The following is a 15,227-nucleotide window of genomic DNA, read 5'->3' as shown; positions in this document are numbered from 1 at the left end:
GGGGCAGAAAACGTGGAAAAAGGGAAGAGAAAAAGGAATCACAGACAGAGGGAACAGTGGTGATGTTGAGTGTAACATAGTGAAGAACCCAAGAGAATAAATTAACCAGGAACAGAGGAGGACCCCACTGTGCTCACACCTGCAGCACCCCACAAGCAACACTGACCTGTCACCAAACCGAGCAGTGAGCGCAGGCTCCAGCCTGGATGGCACCTGCTCCTTCTCCCTTTGGAGCATCCTCCAAACCCCACACTGAGGCTCACAAGGGCTCCCTGCCCAGCTGCTCTCTAGGACAAGCTCTTTCCCACTGCTGTCCACTGGGAAGTCACAAAGAAAGCCCTCACAGCTTTCACAGCTTGGGCTTTCTACCCCCTGGAGCCTTGGCACAGTGGATCTGCCCCAACCCCACCCAGCTGGGACCTGAGGCTTGTGGAGCTCCAGGAGTGTCACTGTGGCTCTGTCTCATCACCAGGACACCCAGTTAGACCCCATGGAGCTCCCACTTCACTCACTTGTGCTCAAGCAGGAGGTCAGAGGCAGCCAGGCTGAAGATCCTCACCACCCCACTGTCGAAGCCACAGGCCAGCATCTTCCAGAAGGGGTGGAAGGCCACAGTACAGGGAGTTTCCTCAGCAGCTGAGAAGTCATACAGCTGCAGGGAAGAGACACCACAGGCATGAAGCTGGAGAGGACTGGAGCTGCAGCTGGATCCAACAACTGATCAGCCTCACAGCTCCAGCATGAGCATGGATCCTTCCTGCATGGATCCAAAGCCCACTGAAGTCCGGGGTCTTTGGGCATGCAGATAAAGCCCTTGGGTGTTATGGTTTGTGCTAAAAACAATCTTCAAAAGATGGAGGAAAGGGGAAAAGTTGTGTCCAACAATACCACATATTGGTGATATTTTTGCCCGATGTCCGGGAGGAATGATGAGCAGGACTTTATCTTATTAGAAGGTTAATTAATTACTTTATTATACTATATTATTTTATATTCCATTACACTATATTACATTTAAACTGAATTTGTACAAGTACTTAACTCAACTGCTTAGAATTTTGTGACTGTCTGCTGACTGACAGTCTGCACATGTGCTTGGCCCTGACAGGCCAAGGAAACAAACCACCATCACTTTGGGTAAACAACTTCTATATTGTATTTTACTTTGGAACAAAACAGGAGCAGTGAATGAGATAAGAATTGTTTTGATCATTCTTTTCTCTGTTTCTCTCAGAATTCCACAACCCCAGAACTCTGTACTTCCAAAGGGTCTCTTGCCCACGGTACCCCTCACACTTCAGGGAGGGCTCCTGAACTGTGGGGCTTGGATAACTGGACCAAACAGAGACCAGGGAGACTCTTAATAAACCTGAGACACCCGCTGCCTCTTGTGTCACCCACCTGCTGCCTGGAGGCGAGGTCCCACACCCGGATGGTGCTGTCCTGGGACACTGTTGCCATCTGCTTGCACTTGCCCTCCACGGAGAAGCCCAGCACGGAGCCCCCGTGGGAGCGCATCAGCGTGTTGTAGTCCCGGGCCTGGACATCCAGGTAGCCCAGGCTCCCAGCAGCTGTCGTGGACAGGACTTTGTGGCCATCTGGGCTGATGCAGACAGAACTTACTGAAGCCTCATGCTCTGGGGAAAGACACAGGAGTCAACAAATCCACTGGGAAAGGAGCAGCTGGGACACAGCTACAGATCCACATTTAGGAAAGCAATGCCCACGACTCAAAGACTGAATGCTTGCAGGTGTGAGTTGTAACAGATTAAAGAGATTAGTCTCTACCCTTCCTAACATCCCTGGGCTCTGCTGTAATGGTGATTGTTTCAAAAGCAATCAAGGACTGCTCAACTTCTCCCCTAATTTTTCATGGACAGATGAGCTGTGGCTAGAAGGGGACAGAAATCAAGATGGAAGGTCTTTTCTTTCCCAGGAGATCCTGCCTTTCTCCTATGAGTTACAAGAATAAACATGAATAATTGCCACTGAAGACTTCCAAGGCAGTCAGCCCTGGAGGCAGCACACATCACACAGCCCTGACTCATGAGGATTGCTGTGGGAGCTGTGGCAGTGGAGCTCTGGATCTGCAGCAGGAGATGTGGAGCTCAGAAGCACCACTCCCACCTCCACTCACCCGCCTCTAGGACAGCAGCTGAGAAGTCCAGCAGCCACAGCCTCACGTAGCCATCCTCTGATCCCGTGGCACAGAAGGTCAAGGACATGCTGATACTGTTTATAGCAATCCCAGGGCCTGGAAACCCAAAAAACAACAGCTCCTTATACAGGTGAAACAAGAAAACTCAACCTGACAGGGGGCCCATCCAAGAGCTGAAGCTGGTAGTCCACCCACACCCAGCTGAGCCTGAGGAGGATGCAGGAACCCCCCAGTGACAGGCAGAACAGGCTGAAGGGTCTCAGCCAGCCCTTCTCAGGGCTCCAAACTCCTCTTGACCATTGTGAAACTCTTGCCAGGCCCAGAAGATTCCCACCTCTGCCATATTTTTGCCTCAAACAGGATCCTATAGCAAAGGATATCCCAGATTAACTGCCTGAGGTACAAACCCTTTCACTGCCCTGTCCCAAAGCCTCTCTGCAGAAGGGAGATACAGATCCACAGACTGGGAGTTTTTGATTCATAGAATCACTAGGGGTGGAAAACATCATTGAGCCCAACCATTATCCCCCCACCAGCCCATGTGCCCAGGTGCCACACTCAGGTGCCACCACGGGCTTTTTGAACATTCCAGGGATAGAATGGGCAGCTTGTTCCAATGCCTTATCACACTTTCAGTCAAGAAATTTTCCCCAATATCCAACCTAAATTCAGGTCCAAAGGTCATAAGTCAGAGCCAGCACTGAGACCAGGAGGCACCAAGGACTTTGTTTCATCTCCTCTTGGGCCCTTTCTTGCCCATGAAGTGAGAACAGCAGTTGCACACCTCTCAAAGGCCACATTATAGATTAATTAGCTCAATTTGCCAAAGCAAACTATGTGTTAAGTTTTAAGATATCAGAGCAATCACACTTGAAAGTGAATTCTTCCTGCTGCTCAAGTTAATGGAAGAGCTGAAAGTTGGTCTACTTCATGTAGAGCAACAAAGATTCCCCGAACGCTCTGCAGCAGCTGAATAATGAAAAAATCCCCAAATTCATCTTTTTCAATAATCTTAGTTCTTTTTCCATCTCTCCATTAAGCCTCCCATCAGCAAATGAAGACCTTGTCTCATGTTTCTAAAAGTAGTGTTTCTCTGAAAGTGCAATCAGCATTTAAAATGCTAAAATCTTTCTTAAAATGATACTTTGCTGTACTAAGGATGATTATTTGCAGTCCTTAAGAGGCAAATAGCAATGATCTAAACAACCCCAAAATAATCCTTCAGCAGCAGGTAAAGAGCTGATGGTTGGTTTGAGCAAATTTCTGACCCCCATGGTGGTCCCTGGTTGTTGGTCCCCCTCTCCCTGCCTGCTCCTGCTCCCACCTGAGCTGTTCCTGCTCCCACCTGAGCTGTTCCTGCTCCCACCTGAGCTGCTCCCTGCCTGCTCCTGCCCATCCTGCTGGGGCTGTGCAGGCAGCAGGCACCGTGCACTCCTCACACAGACGTTCTTGCAGTCCACCTCCAGCACGTGGCCACTCCTGCTGCACACAAAGCTGTGAAAAAAAAAACCAGGAGAGACCTGCTTTTAGTAAAAAAAAACACCTTGGTTTACCTTGTTTGTGTAAAGCAATCCTGGCCCACAAGTAATATAAGAGGTCAAGAAGGTGTCCAAGTGTTCCACACACCTCCAATGAGGTCAGAGCTTCCTATTTAGTTTCCTGACCCTTTGAAATAGAAATTAGTAGAAGAGCTAAAAGCTTGCCATAAACTCCAGAAAGAATCCTCCCTCTGCCACAGGCTGGCTGAGCTGACAGCTCTGCCTTTGTGGGACAACACGGGGTGGCAACAAAGGTCTGGCTTTGATGATTAAAATAAAACAACAAAGTGTGTGTCTGTATGCAAGAGGATGTGTACCAGGCTCCTCCCGCTGACCCAGGAATCCAACAGAGAGCTTCAGGTGGGGAGAGAGTCACTAAATATGGCACAACAGCAGCATGGCAAGAGGACAGAGGCTGTTCTGCGAGCAGCCAAAGCCCTTTTGGGAGGTGACACGTGCTGAGTGGGGAGAGCCTCTCCCAGCTCCAGAGGGCAGCTGTACTTTGAGGGAGAAGCCCAGCACAGTGCCGTGGTGGAGGGGGAAGGTGAATGCTACCAGGGAGAGCTGCAGAGCTCCTCCCTGCTGGGCTGCCTGCGACAGGTGACAGTGACAGACTCTAAGAGATGGTCTGAAGCTTCCCTCATGGTCTGAAGTTTGCCTCATGACTGTCACAAAGACAGAGACCAAGACCCTGAGGAGCCTGTCTGGAGTTCTGGCCTGCTTGGGGTGGATGCCTGCCAAGTGATTGTTTGCAGGTGTGTTTGCAGTGCTGCCATGGTACACTGCTTTGGGCAGGGGCTGGCAAGGGGCAGCTTGGTACCCACTCACCACAATAACCCACGAACTTCCCCACCTCTTGGCCAAATGAACTTTCTGGGGTAACTTTGGTGACAGAAAATCCCTCATCTGCCTCGTGACCACCGTGACAGACTGAGACCCCTATAATTCTGACATGGGGGGGCTGGCCTGGCTGAAGAGAGATGTTTGCCAGGTGTTGCCTGCAGGTGTGTTTGCTGGACCAAGAAACCAGTCCTGAAACAATGGGTCCTGCTCACTGCTGAGATTGACTTATCCTGTTTTGGAGCATGGACTGTCTGCACCTGTTTTCAATAGACTCATTCTCCATTGTCCTTTACCTGTTCCCCCCTCAGTGGAGGATCATAACAGACCCTTGAGTTAACCAAGATTTTGAGATTCTCCCCAATGTCACAAGATGAATCTACTGGCTGTTGAGGACTTCATCTCTGTGTTGGTAGCTATACCCCTTCCCCTCTTTCTCTCTCTCTCACTATCCTTTATTCTCCTTTCTAATCCTTCTATGGCATTTGCTGTGGGCGCTCAGTAAAGGTGAATTTGCTTTGATTAATACTGAAATGCCCTCTGTGTTGTTTTTGCACTCTGAGATCAGTTAACGAAACATCGCAACACAGCCCCTTACAGTGCAGACAGGGCACAGACAGGGCACAGACAGGGGACACACAGGGCACAGACAGCCCCTCACAGGGGACACACAGGGGACACACAGGGCACACACAGGGCACGGTTCTCGGGCTCCTGCCGGGGCCCAGGCCCCTCCTCGAAGGCCAGGTCGGTGAACTCCAGGGCGCGGCACTCGCCCAGGCTGACGGCACACGAGCGCAGGGCTCCGCTCCGCACTCGCCACAGCCTGATGTTGTCCCGGCCACACGACACCATCCTGTGCAAGAAGACACAGACTGAGCACCAGGGAAGGGCTCCCCAAGCCCCTGAGGGAAGGGCAGTGCCCCAGGGGCCACTGATAGCAAGGACTGAGAGCAGGAATGGCAACCAGATGGCTGCAGCACCACAGCTCCCCCCCAGCTGTGCCAGAGTTATCAAATAAAAGGGGTTTGGGGTGAAGGAACCTTAAAGCTCATCTCATTCCACCCCTGCCACATCCAGGGACACCTCCCACTATCCCAGGTTGCTCCCAGCCCTGCCCAGCCTGGCCTTGGGCACTGCCAGGGATCCAGGGGCAGCCACAGCTGCTCTGGGCATTCTGTGCCAGGGCCTGCCCACCCTGCCAGGGAACAATTCCTTCCCAACATCTAAGAATCAATACTTTCAATTTCTTTTCCTGGGACACTACCTGGTATCATCAAAGAAAGCAATCTTCATGGCCTGGATGTCCACATCTGTGTGTGCTTTGGCCAGCACAGTCACACCTCCACCACGGGTCACCTGAGCAGTGTTCCACACCACCACCATCTGAAGCAAGAAAATACGATGGGAGAGCTGCTCAAAACCTTGGCAGCAGAAGAGCTTTTCATCCCACAGCTGCTCCAGAGCTGGGCACAAAGTATTGATAACAGAGCTGGAGCAGGGAAATAAAACCCATTGCGTGAGGGTTTAGGACAGTCCAACAGCTTTGCAAAGCTTCATGGCAATATCCTTGTCTGCAACCCATAATTAGAGGTTCTGAATCCCAGGGCTGCCTGGCAACAGGGCTCAGACTTGGAAAGAAAATCCACAGAGCAGTGGGAACTCTGCCTGCTGGGATATGGGAGCTGTCCCAGGGCTGAGGGAGCAGGAGGCAGCACGTGTCCACTGCTCAGTACAGGTCTGTGCGCCCTCAGTGCCCATCACCAGGGCAAGAGTCAAACCCTCTGCCCAAAGCTAAGGGGAAGATGCCTACAGAAATGCAGGAGGATGCTCTGCATTCCAGCACAGAGTTAAAACCAAACCCCGCATCACCTCAGAGGCTGGCATGGGGTGAGGCATCACCCTGGGGGAGATACTCCCCCAGCACCCCCATTCTCCCACCCAGCTTTCACCCCACTGATCCCACCTCCCCACTCCTACACGGATCACAGAACACTGCCACGTGCTGGGAAAAACACAGAGCACTGTGTGGCTTTTCCTTCACTTAGTGATGGCACAGCTAATTGCTGATGGTCGTCACTAAAGGATAAAAAACAGTTCCACTGACAAAACAAAACCCCCAGTCCCATGGAACAAGTTTATTTTTGACTGCTCCACGTGGGATCTGCGTCATCCCCAGCTACAAAGCTGGGTGGCAGCTCCAGTGCCTGGCATCCCTTCCCACAGTGATGCCTAGAGCTGGAAGATTTCACCTCATATCTTGCCCTAAAAGCTATTAAAATAAAGATATAATCCCATCACCCTGCCTGGGTCCTAGCTGGGACCACTCCAGGGATAGAACAGCCCCAAAGCACAACCCCAGCAGGTCTCTCCAGCTGCTTCCAAAAGGATTTGTTCACTTACAGCTGAGGAACACCCACAAGCATCAGGCAGAGGGACAGTATTCTCTAGGCAGCTAATGAGAAAGGGATGTCCCCCAAGAAAATGTCTAGGAAAGCTGAGAGCAGAGGTTTGCCTGGAAAATAACTACAGAATCTGGGAGAACAGCTCCCTCAGGGAAACCTCCGCCTGTGTCAGCTCTCACCGTTTTGCTGTGCACGTCCTTCCCCACACCACACAGAACAGCTCCACTGTGGGAAAAGCTGCAGGGAGAGAGACCTGGTAAAAAACAGCTCCTTGTACCCTGGGTTCATCCTCCCTGGGCATAAAAAGGGACAGGTAGTGGGGATGGGGAGACAGCAAGGCCTGAGGGATAAGCTCAGCACAGAGCTGGCAGCAGGTGCGGTGACAAACGCAGGCAGCTGTAATTCATCCCTGCTTTAGCAGGCAGGACAAAGCTGCTGTGCTACAACGCTGAAGGTACAGCATGAGACTCTTCATCTCAGGGTTGTGGTTTGAGCCCCACGTTGGGCGCCACCTGCAGTAATCCGTGGGTTTCTGGGCTTTATAGGAGTCCCAAATCCAGCTAGCTCAGACTCTAGTCCACACAGACTTGCAGAGACGAAAGTAAAAGACGAGAAGCGCTCTTCTCCACGTGGGGACAAGTATCCTGTTTATTGCCTGGGGACAGGACACTTCTGGTGACAGCGACTACCCAGGTAGGAAAGAGGACGTGGCACCCTCGCAGTGCAGTTTGATACCCAAGGGGATGGGGGTGGGGACAGGTACCCACGGGACAGACCACCAGGTGTGTATAACACGGGGGTGTGTGAGGGAGAGACCATGTGATGGGGGAGGGGGGAAAACCATCCACATGACCTAATATTCAGTAAAATTTCCTATCACCCAGTGCAAAACAACAACTAAATAAACTATTTAGTGCAATACAACGAGCACCCACCTGAGGGACACGAGGGCGTGCAGGTGGGTTTTGAAGAGGCACAGGCAGGCTCCCGTGGGGAAGTCCCAGAGGCGGCCGAGGCTGCGGGGCCCGGCCTGCGCCGAGGCCAGCACGGCGCCGCTCCCGCTGAAGGCCAGCGCCGCCACCTGCGGGAGGCACGGCCACACGGGAGCCCGGGGAGCCGAGGGGGCACGGCAGGGCCGAGCAGGGCTGGCAGGGGGTTCTCACTCACCTTGTCTGTGTGGCCAAGGAAGAACCTCTGCTCGCCAGTCTCGAGGAGCAGGGCCACGATGACGGCGTGGCAGGGGTACACCACGGCCGTGCTGTCCCGCGTCCACAGGGCCTGCAGTACCACAGGGGGGACACTGTAGGAATGTGCCCCCTTGAGGGAGTGACAAAACTATCCTTTGTCTCCTTAAAAAGGAAAAAAAGCCCAGAAGTTTCTCTCCTCGATTAGGTAAAGACACCTCATAGGACCTGGGGGACTTCACCTCAAACTTAAACATGGCCGATTGGACAGGAGTCCTGCCTGAGCAATTTACTAGAAAAAGAAAAGAACAAAGAAACTAATGGCTTTTGTGAGGTGTTTTACCAGGGGCAAGGACCTCTTGCACCTGGCTCGGTTTTTCTCTGTAAAGAGTTTTGTTATTTCGCCTTTTCTTAAAACTTTTCTGTTTCCAACTACCACAGAAGCCATCCTGCTGATTTTATGCCTTCTAAGGTAGCTGAGGTATCTTGAGTGTGATATAAATCTCCAGCAGCTTATGACACCTAGCTCGACAGCTTAGGACACAGCTCCAGAACTGCCCCACAGCCCAGGTACAGCTCTTCCCCCGCCCTGGAAGTATCCAAGGCCAGGTTGGATGGGGTGTGGAACAACCTGGGCTAGTGCAAGGTGGCCCTGCCTGTGGCAGGGGATAAAATGGGATGGACTTTAAAGTCCCTTCCCTACTACTGAACAGCAGATCCAAGGAAAACAACATTGCTGGCAGAGCCTTGAACTGACTGAACCAAACCAACACAGATCCTGTACCCCTTTATCCCAACACAGATCACAGGCAAGGCCCAGTGTGCCAAAGAAACAATCCAAAACACAGCCCTTCCTTTCAGCCTCCAACAAAGCAGCACCAGTTTTAACACATTAAAAAGAAGCGGAATGTAGTGAAGGGTCTGGAGCACAAGTCTGATGAGAAGCAGCGGGGGGGCCTCAGCCTGGACCTTCTGGGTCTCCCCAGCTCCCTGACAGGAGGGGGCAGCCAGGTGAGGGTTAGGTTCTGCTCCCAGGGAAGAAGGGAGGGCCTCAAGTTTTGCCAGGGGAGGTTTAGATTGGATATTGGGAAAACTTCTTCATAGAAAGGTTGTCAGGCTTTGGCACAGCTGCCCAGGGCAGTGGTGGAGTCACCATCCCTGGAGGGATTTAAAACACATGTGGCACTTGAGGACATGGGTCAGAGGAAGGCCTGGGATTCCTGGGAAAACCAGCAGGAACTGATGTCCTTAGAGGGCTTTTCCATCCTAGAATTCTTAGCCCCATAATTTTTAGTTCACTATCCTAACAGCAGAGCAGCTGTCACAGATGCTCAGGCTCACCCACTTTGGGATCATTTTCCACATCAAGCAGTGCCACACTCAGCTGCATTTTACACCTCCAAAACATCCATATCCTGGCCACACAATGACAGATCAACTCTCCAGATCACCCCAGCCACTGACCCATTTGGTGCTGCAGCCTCCAAAGCCAATAATTGTTCTCAGCTTCAGGATGGGATCTGGCACAAGCCCCTGGAAAAGAAAACCAGACAGCACCATCATGCTCAGAGCCAGGCCAGGGTCCACCCTGCATGAGCACCCCAGCCCCTGTGCTTGGCTCTCTGAAAGAGAGGCAGCTTTGGGTTTCTCCTGTCAGAGGGGACAACTTGAAAGCATTTAACCTGGCAGAGTCAAAGCTGGCAGCAGGAGGAGCTGGGGTTTCTGAGTTAAGCACCTCTCCCATTCAGCCCCAACAATGCCCTGGGGCCACTGTGACAATCCCAGACTGGTTTGGGCTGGAAGGGACCTTAAAGTCCACCCACCTCCATCCCCCTGGCCATGGACACCTTCCACTAGCCCAGGTGCCTCCAAGGCCTGTCCAACCTGGCCTTGGGCACTTCCAGGGCTGTCCTGCAGGCTGGGGCTCACCTGTGGGATGGCAAAAGGGCCAGAGCCCTTCCTGTACACACCTGGGCAAACCTGGGCTTAAGGTCAGCACATCTGAACACAGGGTCCCTCTGTCAAGGCAAGTAGGGTGCTAGTGCAAGAACTGCTCCTCTGCATCTTTGGGACTCCGTGAGTTTAACTGAAACACCAGCATGACCCTTGTGTTCCCTCTCTCCCTTCGTCAGAAATGAACATCCCAAAGCCCCCTTGTGACCCTCCAGAACTTCACACACCTCCTCTGAGCCAGGGACAGCTCGGGTTGTCTGTCCCCTCTGATGAGCATAGACATGGATGCCACCATCACTGAGTGGCAGTGGCTGCCTCGTGTCCCCTGCACTGTGCAGTTTCTCCTCCAGCACGGCGTCTCCAGCAGGCACAGCTCCCCCAGGCCCTGGGGCTGCCAGGTGAACCTCAGGGATGCTTTTTGTGATCACAGGACACCGACGTGGCACCTGAGAATGAGCAAAGCCTCAGACAGAGCTCAGGTCTCCTCCCAGTGCCCTCTACCTGCCCAGAGGCAGAGACAGGGAGACCCCACATCTGTCCTGAGGCCTCTTCATAGCAACACAAACAAGGAGGAAAAAATGTGGAGGGAGAGCAGCCCTGTGGGTACCTGGCTGGGCCAGGTTGTTAACCAGCCCTCTCCTCATATCCCCAGCATTGTCTGTGCACAGTTCATCTCCTCCAGACAGCAAACCTGAGCCTTGTCCAAATGCTCCTGGGGCTCTGGCAGGTTTGGCCCACTGCCCTGGGGAGACTGGTCAGTGCACAACCACCCTCTGGGTGAGGAACCTATATCTAACATCCATTAAAACCTGCCCTGACACAGCCCCAGCCATTCCCTGTCCCTGTCACAGGGAGCAGAGATCAGAGCTGCCCCCTTGGGAGGAGCTGCAGCCCCTGACAAGGTCTGACCTCAGTCTCTTGTTCTCCATCTGATCAAATCAAGTGGCTGCTGTACCTCTCACCCTTCCCCTCTAGACCCTTCACCACCCTCACAGCCATCCTTTCGACACCCTCTAACAAGAGAGGTTGTGCTCCTGTTTCTCCCTCTCCACAGCATCAGGATGGCTTCCCCAGTCCCTCTCCCAACACCCACCACTACACTGGTAAGCCAGCCTGCACACCAGCTCTCACATCATCCCCAGCAGGGAAGGGGAAACCAAGCTGAGGGCAGCTGCCTGCAGCCCAGCAATGCCAGCTCCACACCCTGCTCTGCTCCCCGAGGGCACTGCTCACATTCCTCAGTCTCCACACCTCACTTCCTTATCTAGAACTTGAAGACACACCGATCTGCTGCCTCCACAGAGACAGGGAAGATGGATGTCTGGAGATTCCAAGGTACTTGGCACATCTCCTGTCTCTGTGCTACACCACACTGCACCCCCAGGCAGTCACTGCAGGGCTGTGGTCACCAGACCGTGCCTGGAGCAGCTGCCAATGACAACAAGCAGCTTCTACCTCTTAAATTAAGACACATGGAAAAGCTCCCTGGGAAGCAGGAAGGAAGGAGCTGCAGCCTCCTCCAAGGTGCACTTACAGCTTTGGGACTGCTGATGTGCTGGACAAGGGGCAGGTCACAGACTGCTCTGGAGTGTGTCACCAGCTGGGCCGGTAGGTGGCCGGGCTCCTGCAGGACTCGGTCACCTGGGCAACACAAGGAGCGGGTCGAGCTCTTTTGGAAACCCAGGACACTCAACTGGGCTGGCACAGCCTTGGCTGCCACCCCCAGCATTCCCACCTGCAGGATGTGGGAAGCTCTTCTGGATGGAATGGTGCAGCAGCTTAGCCCCCTCAGATGGGAACCTGAGCAGAACCAGAGGAAGGCACCGTGTCACTGGGATACTGACTGGCACCTGGCACCTCAGCCTGGCACAGAGGCCTCTTTGCTGTCATAAGATCCCTCCCCTTGTGCCTCATGGTCCTCCAAACACAGGGGTACCAAAGGTGTCTTTGTTACCAACACCCAAATGCTGGAGGTGGGGGGACCAAAACCCAGCCCCAGGTTCACATCACCTGTCATTCCTTAAGTGGCACTGCCCATGCTGCCCCTCCCAGGGGCACGGGGAGGTCTGGGAGCTGCAGTGGGATGGGAGCAGCCATACCTGATGTAGTCATAGAGGTCGTGCCACTTCTCCCCCTTGGGCACAGGGAAGGCCAGTTCCCGGGGCATGGGAGCCAGGTCACCCAGGCGGCCCTTGGCCAATGTCACACCTGGCAGGACAGGGACACACACACTCACTGAGCTCTCCAAGCCCAGGGAGCTGCCTGAAATCCCACTCCCTGAGGGATACAGGCACACACCACTTCCCACCAGAGAAACAAAGAGCACAAGCCTGAGGTTCGCAACAAACCCACCTTGCACAGGTGTATTCCTGAAACTCTCAACCTCCAAAAAAGAGCCCAGAGGATAAACCCTTGGGTTTCAGCTATAAACCCCCAGGCTCAAGAAGCATGTCCTTTCTGTTCACTGATTCAGCAGTTTCATATGATTTCTCTTAAGGCTCATTGCCCATTTTCTTACTTCCTCCACGAATTTTTAAAATTTAGGTAAGTAAAACAGAAAAGGTTTCAGGAAAGATACAGTAAGTTTCAGGAATTTCAAAGAAGCCCCTATAACTTCTTCCTCACTGATGCTTCCCAGCAGGCCAGGCAGTTCAGACAGAATTCCAGCACAAAAAAGGAAAGAGAGAAAACAAAGGATTTGACCAAAGTACTTCTGCCACACTGAGCAGGTGGATAAAAAAAGCAGGTTGGAAGATTTTTGACACAAAAAAAGCACAGGCTATTCCAGCAGATAAAAGCACAAGTCCTGCAGAAGTGAGGCTTGATGACACCTTTCATTTTTACCCCTAAAAAAATTTCTAACCTTAGGAAGATATTTAACTTTGCTCTTTTCATTCACTTTTACAGCTGGAAAATGAGAGGATACTTTTCTCCAGAGTTTGGGAGACTGTATTCCATTCCAGTGCCTAAAGGGGCTCCAAGAGAGGAAGGGAAGGACTTTGGACAAGGGCCTGGAGGAAAAGGACAAAGGGAATGGCTTCCCACTGCCAGAGGGCACGGTTAGAGGGGATATTGGGAAGGAATTGTTCCCTGGCAGGGTGGGCAGGCCCTGGCACAGGGTGCCCAGAGCAGCTGTGGCTGCCCCTGGATCCCTGGCAGCACCCAAGGCCGGGTTGGACGGGGCTTGGAGCCACCTGGGATAGTGGAAGGTGTCCCTGCCTGTGTGGAAACTTTACATTGTACCAAGTATTTTGTCCTTTCTGTTGACATCATAGAGCACCAGTGCTCTGCCAGGGCTGCAAACTCAGCTTTGAACCCCCATGGGCTCCCCCAGGCTGGGCTGGAGTCTCAGGCGGAAGCAGAGGCCAGCCCAGGCTCTGGGCTCCTCACCTGGCTCAAAGAGCAGGTCGCTGGTGCAGAGGTTCTTCACGAGCAGGTTGCAGCAGAGTTTGACCCCCCTGAGGTGGCTGTACCTGCGGCCCAGGTACAGGGCCAGGATGGAGGGCAGGTCCAGCACCAGGCACGTCCAGCGCGCGTCAGCCGGGGCTGCGCCGGGGACACCTGGGGACGAGAGCGATGGTGGGAAAGAGGCTACAGACAGGGACCTTGCTGGACAGGAGACAGGTCACAGGGTTCAAAATGAAGTATTTGGCAGGCAAGATTCCCCCCAGGCCTGTGCTAAGTGGGAGGTGGGAAAACATGTCTTGTAGGCTCAGGGTGGGGAAGGACAGACAGGCATCCCATCATCTCCATGGGCTCATGCCTGGCCTGACACTGCATCCCACTGTTTGGGAGAACAGGGATGGGGACAGCCCAACCAGGAGATACAGCTCTGACCTGGCTGCAGAGGGGCTCCTGCTCAGGTCAACCACTGCTATCATAAAATCCTGGAATGGTTTGGGTTGGGAGGGACAACCCTTAAACCCATTTCATTCCATCCCCTGCCATGGGCAGGGACACCTCCCACTAGCCCAGCTTGCTCCACACCCCATCCAACCTGGCCTTGCACCATCCCAGGGATGAGGCAGCCACAGCTTCTCTTCAAACACATCGAGCCAACCTGAGAACTCGATTTGCTTTCTAACAATTAGTTCTGGTGGTGGTGTGCCAGCCCAGCCCCAGCTCCTCACCCCGCCGGGCCGTGCCCTCGCTGGCTGCCCCACAGACAAAGGGGAACTGGAGCCAGGTGGCCGAGGATTTGAATTCCTTGAAGAGGTTGGAGAAGGAGATGCGAACCACCTGGTTTTCCTGGGAAGAGACACACACACGGAGCTTTAGTCACCCTGGTGGCTTCAGCAGAGAAGTGCTGCAGAGGAGAAGGCATGTGGCCCTGTCTCCTGTCCCCTCCATGTCCCCTGGCACCGACGGAGATGCCACCAGGATGGCAACCATCTCCAGCCCGGAGTGACCCACCAGCACCAAAGGGCAGCCACATCCTGCAGCCCCCAGGCCCACCAGTGCCATCCCCAGTGCTTCAATCAGCCGTGATGGCAGCCTAAGAGGCCACCGTGTGTCACGGACCTCGGTGGTGACATCCAGGTGCACGAGGAAGTGCTTGCGGGGCAGGGGCCTGAAGAGCAGGTAGAGGTAGCGCCCTGTCAGCCCCAGGGACTGTGTCCCTGCCCGGGGCAGCTGCAGGTAGCTGCTGGCTGGGTTGGAGCCTCGGATCCGGTAGATTGTTCCCTTCATCCTTGTGTCCTTTGGAAACCAGGGAAGGATGGGGGTGGGTCAGCACTGCCTACCCTTGGCCAGTGCCCCCCACCCCGTCCCATGGTGGCCCCGTTACCGTGAGGGCAGCCACGTCCCCCTCCTTGGCAGAGCGCTTCCACTCCTCCACACGGAAGTGCTTGAAGATGTTCAGGTAGGGACGCTGCCAGGCTGCCAGCACCGGGACCATCGGGGGATGGAACCCCAGCCTGGACACCCCCCGTATGCCCCCAGGTCCCCTGTCCCATTAGCGGCCACCCCACTGTCTGCATGTAGAGTCTCCCCAGCCCGTGTTGACCTCATGATGGAAGCCTGGTGATGCCCCCATTATCTCTTTAGCCTAATTCCCCCCAGCCCTGGTGACACCTCCAAGCCCCAGAATCCTGGTGAGAATCCCATTACACCCCTCCTCCAGGCTCCTCCAGCCCCAGGAACACCCCGA

At 53.8% G+C, this 15,227-nt stretch overlaps 1 protein-coding gene across 2 annotated transcripts in view; it reads right to left on the bottom strand.

Annotated features, from left to right (window-relative positions):
• WDR90 (WD repeat domain 90) overlaps nt 1-14,992 on the bottom strand; it is a 33,773-nt gene extending 18,781 nt beyond the window's left edge. For both annotated transcript variants that reach the window (XM_084216381.1, XM_084216382.1), the window contains exons 1-18: nt 14,865-14,992; nt 14,600-14,776; nt 14,209-14,326; nt 13,469-13,639; nt 12,178-12,286; nt 11,814-11,878; nt 11,613-11,719; nt 10,306-10,524; nt 9,590-9,658; nt 8,109-8,219; nt 7,877-8,022; nt 7,121-7,178; nt 5,804-5,922; nt 5,231-5,392; nt 3,525-3,652; nt 2,138-2,254; nt 1,402-1,637; nt 513-652 (exon numbers count right to left, since the gene is read on the bottom strand). In XM_084216381.1, coding sequence (XP_084072507.1) covers nt 513-652; nt 1,402-1,637; nt 2,138-2,254; nt 3,525-3,652; nt 5,231-5,392; nt 5,804-5,922; nt 7,121-7,178; nt 7,877-8,022; nt 8,109-8,219; nt 9,590-9,658; nt 10,306-10,524; nt 11,613-11,719; nt 11,814-11,878; nt 12,178-12,286; nt 13,469-13,639; nt 14,209-14,326; nt 14,600-14,776; nt 14,865-14,975 — 2,363 coding nt within the window. In that variant the 5' untranslated portion in view covers nt 14,976-14,992. The remainder of the gene's footprint in view (nt 1-512; nt 653-1,401; nt 1,638-2,137; nt 2,255-3,524; nt 3,653-5,230; nt 5,393-5,803; nt 5,923-7,120; nt 7,179-7,876; nt 8,023-8,108; nt 8,220-9,589; nt 9,659-10,305; nt 10,525-11,612; nt 11,720-11,813; nt 11,879-12,177; nt 12,287-13,468; nt 13,640-14,208; nt 14,327-14,599; nt 14,777-14,864) is intronic.
• Nucleotides 14,993-15,227: the final 235 nt, after the last annotated feature.

This window comes from Fringilla coelebs (genome assembly GCF_963513975.1).
Source record: "Fringilla coelebs genome assembly, chromosome: 16".
Classification (NCBI taxonomy): Eukaryota; Metazoa; Chordata; class Aves; order Passeriformes; family Fringillidae; genus Fringilla; species Fringilla coelebs.
The sequence above is the reverse complement of the archived record's forward strand: the minus strand, read 5'-3'. Positions and strand labels throughout refer to the sequence as shown.